Below are 9,972 nucleotides of genomic sequence, written 5' to 3' on the forward strand. Positions count from 1 at the left end.
TGGAACCGTGTGTTTCCTGAGCTGCAACTAACAGAGCTGACAGCTCAAAGCAAACTTGAAAAGAAAAGAGGAATTTGATGCTGTACTGGAGGGTTCAATTTTTTTCCATTCGCTCTCAGTCTGACGCAACATCATCTGTAAGTCCAAGGTCGCACTGCGAGGGCATAATAATGAGCCTGCCCTGATCGAGACAGCTCGCTAAAAACTGAGGCACAGATGGAACGTGGAGCAAATATCTCTTTCGCAGACCGTAAGATCAACATTAGAAGAACCCCACGTGAGAGAGTATGCAGAAGCAAAAGCATGCAGGAGAATTACATGCTCATGGCACATCGAGGATCGTGCTGTAAGACAACAGAGCCAATTTCTATTGAAACTATCAGTTGTACAAACATGCAGCTTTAGCATCTCTACCCTGAAACACGCTTATCCCCGGTATGACAGTATGTGAAAAACACAGTGAGGAAATCTTATACCCATCGAAACGCTATACCGCCCATCCCTTAAATTGATCAGAGCCACTGAATGGATTACCACAGAACCCATCAGCCGTAGCTGTAACCAGTGCGTCTGAGCAAATATTAGCGTTGAAGCCATTGGCATCTTTTCCCGAAACCTACTTTCTGCCCATAAGTCTGAGTATATTACTAAATATCCCCAAATGTGTAACCTTTACAAGCATCATGTGTGTAGTTAAATCCTTCATGCTACAAAAGACGTAACTCGAGTGACATCCTGGTCTTTTCCCCTCACTCTGGTTTCAGACTGGTGCCCTCACATGTCCTCAGGCCTTGAGCAGTCCCCCGGTCACGGTCACAGCCAGAAAGGATGGATTTCTCCCAATTCAGCCAAAGCTTGGAGAATGAGGAAGTCCCTTACAACCCCCTTCCTCATTTAGCTCCAGAGGCCAAGACTGGCCCAACGTGACCAGCTCCAAAACAAATACACACACACACCACATTGAGAGAATAAAAGGGGGGCTTCATAGAGACCTCATTTCCAGATAATTATAGCGGAAGCCAATATGTTTAATTAGGTGCCGTTGCCTCCTGCGACCTACCCTCGGGGAGGCTTTAACGGCCAATCCTCTCCCACTTTTCTAAGTACCAGTGGCTGACAGCGCGAGGAGGCTCTCAGGCACCGAGATGACACGTCTGAGGAATGTCTGTCAGAAAGATCTCGTTAAAGGCTTTCGCCATCGTTCCCCGCGTGAAATCCAATGCCAACTTTGCCTGCAGGGGGCAACGGCACACCGATCCACACAACACATTCGGATTACCTAGAGATCACAGTGCGGGCCACAAAATGTGATCGACCTAAGGGCAGCTGCTCTGAGCATGACGGACAAAGGGGAGGGAGAAGAAAAGAACAGACCGATCAGCTTTCACTGCTCTTTGTTTCTCTACACTATAGAGAGCAAGACTGGGGCTTTCTCTTTTCTGTCCCCCACAGAGCCAGGGGATAGGAGGCCATACTTTCCCAAGTGTGTGTGTGTGTGTGTGTGTGAGAGAGAGAGAGTGAGACCACAGTCCAGTCATGCAGGTCTTTCACACCCAGCCAGGTTGCCATACATCACACCACTGAGACACAACATTAACCACACACAGCTCAACCACACCACCTCATAATTCTCAAAAAGGCAAAAAAAAGTGTCCTTGCAGCTTTTGTCAGATTTGCTCTGGTGCGTTATGAGAAAAGGGGCAGACCAGGACACTCTTTCCAGACCAGACTGATCCTAAAAACTAACTTAGCAGCTGATGCCACGTGTATTAAGCGAAGATAACGGACTCCACTTCATCTTTCTAAAGAAACCTCCACCAGAAAAAAAAGATGACACAACAAAGACTTCCAAGACATGCTGTGCCAGGCAAGTTCCTTCACATGACATGAATAATAAGTGGCTGGAAATGTGGTGGCAAACACAAATTCATCCGTTATGCTGGTTCTCAAGTGGATTAACCAGGGACTGAACCTAGTTTGAGGTTTTGCTGATTCTAAAACTACAACTGGCAATGAACTATTTAAAGTTATTGAAGTTATTGCTGCCAGCTGGCAGACTAGTTTAAAGTGTACAGTGCATTTGAGAATGAGATCATCTGAATTTGCTGATCATCTGCCCGGCACATACAAAGAGCATTTCCAATATGCTTTCAGACTCATTTGTGTAACCTTCAGGGTTGTGAAGATGTGGTGGAAACAAAAACAGGAAGTCCAGGTTTGATGTTCAGTTTCCGGCGCTGCATGTCACCCGGCAGAAGTTGCTCCCAAAAACGTTTTGCTACTTCTCAGTTAGAGTGTATACATTACTATAATGGTCAGCTGATATCCATTCCATCCATCCATTGGATCAGAGTGGGTGGAGCTATGGTTCGAGGATTCAAGTCGTGGAGCAAAGGTCAGTGGTTCGGTGACAGGAGGTTCCCGGGCAGTAGGCTGCCAGCAGGGGGTCATTGAGAGAGACGGAGACAGAAAAAAGGCACGGACAGAAGCACGCCGATGGCTTTTTACTTAACTGGTAGGCTTTAATCTGTATATAGTGGGTGTTCTAGCAGACTTGGAATGCTTTTGCTCATCTGACTGTAAACCACGTGCAGGAAGAAGAATCAAAGACATCCATTTCATCTCTTGCATAATAACCACATGACATGAGGTCTCATGACAATAAATATGATTTATCTAGGAGTTATTTATAGAAATGGCTGACCAACGCTGCATAGCAGCCTGGAAAGTTTTTAGGGCACGTAAAAGCCTCAGAGATGCATTCATATCATCTTCATCCCTCGCCTTTAGTTTATTAAACTGTTTAACTTGAACCTCTTTGAAGCTCAGAGTGAGTGAGGAAGGACATGACGCAGCCAAAGGACTGAGACTTTCTCCATATGTGATCACAGTGGGACACAGTGAGTGGGGGAGGAGCATGGCTGGTATTATTTCCAAGTACCCCACATATCTGTAGATGGAAGCCGCAGCTATGGCTCTCGTTTCCATCTGGGGGGGCTGTAGAGAACAGTTTGGGGCCTGCTTAGATCCAGCAATGGCTGGTCATTCCACTTGGGCCTTACTCCTACTGCTCTGGCTGCTAAAACCCAGAATTAGCCTCTATTGTGAGGTTGATAAAACTGAAAGTGGAGAGCCGTGCATGTCCGAAGTGACTGCATAATATTTTCAAATGAAAGACACGGTTTGCGTCTTGGCTTCAAGCTATAATCAATCAGGCTGAGGGGGCACAAAAGGGGACGAAGCCTGCGGTCAACATTTCATCGACCAATTCTTTTTGTAATAACTGCTCCCTGAAACAGCCCAACGTGGCAGCCGTGGCTCGAGGGGTGGTCTGTGGCTATTGAGTAGGAGGGCAGCCGGCTCAAAGGCTGCTTCTTTGGGGTCACGAGGTCAAGGTAGAAGAAAGGGAAACGGGGGAGGGGACAGGGAGGAGTCGCACAGTCAGTAAATTAAACTTCTGTTCATGATGGTCACGGGTGGGTGGGTAAGAGCGTCTGCGACAGAAGGAGGAATAGTTTGGGTAAAATTTGGTGGAAACTTTACACTGGATAGCATTTAATGCCTCTTATTTAAATCAGACCCAAAACATCTTTGAGGTTTTTTCTTTCCCCCCCCCCCCCGTCTGTATCTATTGAGGTCAGAAAATTAATGACTTCACTGCGGCATTTGAAAATGTTATGCCATTTGCAAGAAATTGTGGTTGTGTATCAAACTAAACTGTTAGATCGGCCTTAGAAGAAAACCCGGAGGGAGAGAAAGTCCCCGAGGAACAATTCTGATTGATCTTTGGATATTAAATTCATCTGAACACGGCTCATAACTTTAAAATTGCAAGAGCAGTCTTGTTTTATAAACACTCATACAATTACAGCGTTTCCCGCAACCATTATATAGGCAACTCAATTATTATACATCTACTTAAGCATGATGGAAATGTACAAAGGATGTGCGTTTTTTTTGCCACAACACAGAAAGTTGCTAATGTAATTTGGCCCGTTTTGTCAGGTGCAATAAATGAATAGCCATTTGATGAACGCAGACAAGGCTCAACTTGTCCGCGCAGGCAAAGCTGCTTGCTTGTCATTCCGACAGTCGATTGTTCGGAATTGCATTGTGTCAGGAAAGCTCGGAAACCCGCCAGCTGAAGGCAGTGAAAAGGTACAGAGACCTACAGGCACAAGTGAAAACGAGGGATCCGCACTCAGTACATCTTTCTAGTCGATTTTAAAAAGTGTGTTGTTGGTTATGGTGGTTTCATGTGTCACGATGTTCATGAGAAAGGGGCCTTACGTGGCTCATAAGCAACATCAGTGCAGTAGAGAGAGAGCCAGAGGTATCTACTTCATTTGATGGCTCGCTAGTGAGCATCCCATTGAAATTAAGTTTATCCAACGAGGAGGAGTCCCAAGTGGACTTGAGAAAACATTTTCAACACACAGAGTATTTGACAGTGAAAGTGGATGGAGAATTTAAGCGCATCTTCAGATTACCGCGGGCAGTCAGCGCTTTTTGCGGTTCTCGCAGATGTCGCAATGTTCCGGAGAACGCGGGGAAAAAAGGAATTCACCTAAAGCATGTTTGTAGTTGTCTTAAAAAGCTTCCGCTACACACATAAACAGCTTAGATTCTGCAGAGGAATCGGCTGCACACACTCCGAAGCAGATTAGAACAAGTCAACCAGATCAGAGCTTATGACCCCCCCCCCCCCAAGTCTTCACTCACTCCTGCACTGACCTCATACCGTCGATTCCCATCCCCCAACCTCCTTCCCCTTAATCCAGCCCCGCTGGGTGTGCAGACAGCAGCTTGGCCTGATGGTCCACCGTGTCTGTCTGCCTTCCTGTCCGTCCATCTGCTGGGTCCCGGCAGACTTTCAAAAGAATTAAAGTTGTCCAGAAAGTTGCCAAAAGCTCTCTAAATCCCCCCTTGACCCTCCCTTTTATCCCCCCCCCAGTTTTAATTCATGGGTTTTACTTTCTCTAAGCACTGTCCAATTCCATTAACACCGTGTAGCTCTGACCAGAACAGTACGGCTGCACTCTGAATGTCACCCAGCTCATTACCGGGTATGCTCCTCTGTACGACTCATTCACAGATGGAGCAGCTTCAGTCTGCGACACGTTAAAGTAGGATTCATTTGATGGACAGTGTGGTTTACTACAGGGACACAATAGACTCTTTGCCAAGTCCGCGCCCCTCGAACACGGAATGGCACGTCCTGCTCCATAATAAAACTGTCGTCCCCTGTCACTTGTTCCAGATGTTCTCCATTTTCAGACTGGTTTTGCGGGATTTCCAGTTAGTCATGGCCCCCCGTTGCGTTAAAGCGATGCTCGCGACCCGGTGAACGGGAAAGAACAAATACGTTTTTAGGAGAAATCGAGTGGAGCCAACAGTAAAGCTATTGACTAGCGTTGACTGTTCTATGCTACGACCTATCCACGGTTAATTGTCTTCTGTCTCGATCATCCGTTTTTATTTTGGTTGTGCAGGGATAGTTGTTAATAGGGGGTTTTTGTTTTGAGGTGGGTGTGAGGGCGTCAATGAAAACACAGCTGGGAAGGTGAAGCCTTGCTTGTGGTCAACAGAAATGATTGAAACTGAGAAAAAACGAGTGAGCAGCCGCAGATGGTGCCGTCAGTAACTATTCTCTTGGGGGGGCCACACCCCATGCTTACCACCGGGCGGGCACACACAGTTTAAGGAGGAAGGGTGGTGAAAGCAGATGGTAAGCGTGTGGACGGATGCCTGATGTGTAGATCCACAGGGTGTTAAGATTCCATTAGTCTTGTAAGCTCTAACCTCGACACCTCCGAGAAGCCGTTAAGACGCAGCCTCACAGAGCGCCATAAACACACATCGGGGCTATTTAGATTAACTGAAGGCCAGAAAGATAACAGGATGACCCATAGCGGCGTTGGTTCCCAGGTTGCCATTCTCCTTACAAAACGGATTTCCCAATGACTCAAGTTTCATCGGGTGGCACCAGCATGTTGTTAAGAGGACAAAATGTGACCGTCACCAAAGGTCAAGTTATGGTGCCCTCAAAATGAGAATATCTAATAATCAGGAGAGCAGCAGTGACCTAAGGATACCAAAGTCTGACGGCTGTTCTGCGCTCAGAGTGTTTTTAGTTGCAATGAATTAGTTAGAGCAACCATCATCTCCATCAATATGTTAGTCAAGGGATAGAACTAAGTTTAAAGTTACCCACTGAGTAAGACAAGCTTCTCTCTAATATCCTGCAACGGCTTTGGACATGATGAACCTGTGATGTGCATGTTAATATTAAGTCGATGCTCACATAATGAATCGGTTCATGCAAACTAGGAGGCAATCTCTGGTTGTGTCGACTGAAGCTGACGTGGAAGTGTTTTAAAACTTTCTATCTACTGATGAACTCCTTCTGATGAAATTGAACAGATCGGATTGTATAGAAGTCTCCCGGAAATTACTATCGAATAAACCAATACGTAGGGTAACGGTTTGTTTAGTCTCAATCTCTCTGGTCACGTCGTCATCTGCAATACAACATGATGCTAATTAAGTAAATTAGAGTCAAACAAAGCTTAAGGGCACTGCTGCCACCAGAGACTCCTCCTCTTTCTGAATATGGTAACTTCCGTCAGCTATTAGCTGTTGTTTTGTTTCTGTGACAGCACTTAGCGAGTGTATTTATTTATTTGCTTACGTATTTCAAAGCGTTCCTAGTTTAGAATCCACCTTTCTTTCAGCACAATAGACCTTCTCAAGAGAAGAAAGCGCCTCCACATCCTCACATGCTAGAATCTGGTGATACGCTGCATTTATTTCAAACAACTTTGACTTCCACTGATGTAAATGTAATGACCGAACCACAAGACAAATCCTATACAGGGCAGGCACCCCAGGGAAATAGAGTTTTTAGTGCTCTAGGTCATTTTTACATTTCGGGAATTTTTTTCTTCCGTAACTTCACTTTCAAACACATTAAAAAAATATATATATTTAAAGTACAAATTTAGGTGTTCATTTTATTTACATATTATTTTGCAGCTGTAGTTTTTTATTTTGAAAAATGTGAACTACAAAACATATAGTGCACGTAATCAACTGGGAAATGTTGGTATTTTAACCTTTTCACCGGATGTGTGCCCGTTGATTTCAAAGTCAGATAGACCATAACGCATCGGGGGCAGTTTCCTGCCTTTAACCCTTCTGCATACAAACATCGGCAGACCACGGCCTCCGAGTATGCAGCGGAGCAGTGCTCTGATTTCAAACAGCAGCGCAGGTAGAGCCTCCTTTATGTTGATCTAGGAGAGGACCCCTGACAGAGGGGTCCTGCCCCCCGGGGCCACAAACACCGAGCCAATGCGCGACGTCGAACCAACACTTTGCCCAAGAGAAAACACAGCAGGGTTGCTATGCCCTGATGCACCCGTCCACGGAAACAAGAGGGCCACAGAGAATACCAGTGTGCCGACAGCCTCCCCGTAGTCAGCTTTAAATGACATAAATGGACTGCAACCCATGTGCGCCATAAAGGACATAGAAATGACCAATTCTTAAAAAAATATCCCAGTGCTGCAGAGCTTTTTCAGAGAGATAATAATTTCCCTGAATTACACCACTCTTGATTTAATCTGTGGGAAATTACACTTTGAAAAAAAAGGATGTTGATTGTAGGTAAGAAGTAAATGTCATTCAGCTGAGAATGACAAGTTGGGCTTGAGAACAAGTGTCCCTCTGTGGAGGGAGGATTTCAGAAAAATTCATGAAACACTCACAAGTAAAATGATCCCAAACTGACTGCTAGATATTTGTTAAAATATGGTAAGAATTCAAAAAAAAAATTTTTCACACTGTGACAACGAGGATGCAGTCCAAATAGATCAAACATCTGCTGTGGCTTGTTGTTCTACTTCTTGAGTAATCAATGTGTCTGTTCACCAGACTGTGCCTCTGGCTATCACAGCAGATGTGATCCCACTCATCACTGTAAACCCCTAACCCAAAACACTTCACAAAATCAGGACCTGCTCTGAAACTGAACCCTTCTTGTTGACTAAATGCATTTTCTTCCAACAGTAACAGCTATTTTCCCACAACCAACCGGGTCAGCATTTGCAGGAGCCATCCGTGTTACAGAAGTTAGATGCTGTTATCTTTGACAAAAAGCAAACATTTTGTAGAGATTCGCTAGCAAGTCTGAGAAGTTTTGGGGTGAAAATATCTAACCTGATGTCTCCCCGTGGTTAAATGGGTTGGCAACGCTAAATGCAGCACAAAAACATGCATCCTCGTGCAAATGTCTTAGTCCAAGAAATACAGCAGCTCTCAAATCGAATAACAGATATTTGCACTGCAAAAACAACAAGCACACTACATTATGCCAACCACTAGGCACAATCTGTCAGGGTGAACTATATCTTTACCAGAATATTTGTCTCACAATGTGTGACAAGCCCTCAGAGCACAACCGTCAGAATGGAACTCTGCATCTTCAACAAAACAACACACAGTAACAGGGATTTACCACAGCTCTGGTGGTCCTTTCTAGCAACAGTTATTCTCAGTAGCATCAGGTTGCTGTTATTACCCCGCTGGGTTCTGCATGACAAATGGGAAGCTCCGTCATCTCTTGTTCAGCGTCCCTTGTGACTTTGTATCATCCTCTGTTGCAGGCTGCAACGCCCTTAGTCATCCTCACAGGGGGAAGAAAGGGTGCTGAGCATTCCTTGCAAATGAAAGCTTGTGCTCAACTACATGCAATCTTGTAATTCCTCATGCAGCCCAGCTCACATTCCCCCCTGCCCGCCTTTCTTTCTGGATTTAAAGGTGGTGTATGGGGACATGAATGGGTGGTATTTCAGCATGCATTAACGGCATTCAAGATCAGTGCTGGTAGACCGGGGGCCAAATCCCCATGGTTACCCTGAAGCCTCTGTCCTGTGCAACTGAATCTGCTCTGCATGCATATGGACAGAGGTGTGCGCGGGGTGAAGGACACTAGATCAGTTCGGGGGGGGGGGGGTGTTATTAGTACGTCTTGCACACCTGTAACTCAGGACGCACACATTTTTAAGACTACCATTTAACGGGGAAACGGAGAAGACCTAGACAGGTCAATAAGAACCACCTGAGGAGAATCCCACTGTTCTTCTGTGGTGCCCCTGAGCAACACACACATACAATACAGGTGTGCTGTCTGGACATGTGCGATTCCCTTCCTCTGTCTCATTAGCACGCAGTAATGCTGCGGGAACTCTGATAGTAACAGGTTGTTAAACACGTCAGCACAATGAAATGCCCCGCACCAAGAAGTGGCAGTACAATATATACTAAATAGAGAGGGGGGGGGGTTACCCTACATCCTTCTTTATTGACCTAGCAGAGTCATTTAAGGGCTTAAAGACGCGGGTGAGATAGTGAACTCTTTCATTGTGCAGATGGGGGGGAAATCGGAGGACCGCTTTCACGTGCAAAACGGCCAAACAAAAGACCCCAGGCCACTCCTGGGCGCAACTTTTTTCTTTTTTTTTAAAGATATATTTTAAAATGTAACACGCGACATCTCAAACGTTAGCCATGACTCACGCGGGTAATGTTTAGCCTTCCAAACTAATTGATATCCCAGCGGCTTCCTTTTCCGAGAGAAAAACACCCGCTTACCTTTGACTTGACTCTCGTAATCCGCGACGATTTCTTTATCCTTTTTGAACCTCGACGAGGACATTTTCTGTCTCCTTCAGACCGACGCTTGTTGTAAACTTGTTTTTAAAAAAGAAAAACTGATCCAGCGGGGTCCTACAGCAGCGGCCGCATCCCGCACAGGACGGGGGGGGGGGGGGAAGGCAAAGGCGAAAGAAACAAATGGCCCTTGGAAAGGATTTAACTGCGTAACAAGCTCGACTCGGAGCGAGAGGGAGAGACAGACTCGGGGAGAGCGCTGAACGCGAGTTGTCGGTTGTTCCTCTTCCCCTCTGGATA

The 9,972-nt window shown here is 45.7% G+C and overlaps 1 protein-coding gene across 3 annotated transcripts in view; it reads right to left on the reverse strand.

The window, feature by feature from the left end:
- The window catches only part of srgap1a (SLIT-ROBO Rho GTPase activating protein 1a), a 61,888-nt gene extending 51,931 nt beyond the window's left edge, over positions 1 to 9,957 (reverse strand). For all 3 annotated transcript variants that reach the window (XM_037450687.2, XM_037450686.2, XM_037450688.2), the window contains exon 1: positions 9,655 to 9,957. In XM_037450687.2, coding sequence (XP_037306584.1) covers positions 9,655 to 9,718 — 64 coding nt within the window. In that variant the 5' untranslated portion in view covers positions 9,719 to 9,957. The remainder of the gene's footprint in view (positions 1 to 9,654) is intronic.
- Positions 9,958 to 9,972: the final 15 nt, after the last annotated feature.

Source organism: Pungitius pungitius, chromosome 6, assembly GCF_949316345.1.
Source record: "Pungitius pungitius chromosome 6, fPunPun2.1, whole genome shotgun sequence".
Classification (NCBI taxonomy): domain Eukaryota; kingdom Metazoa; phylum Chordata; class Actinopteri; order Perciformes; family Gasterosteidae; genus Pungitius; species Pungitius pungitius.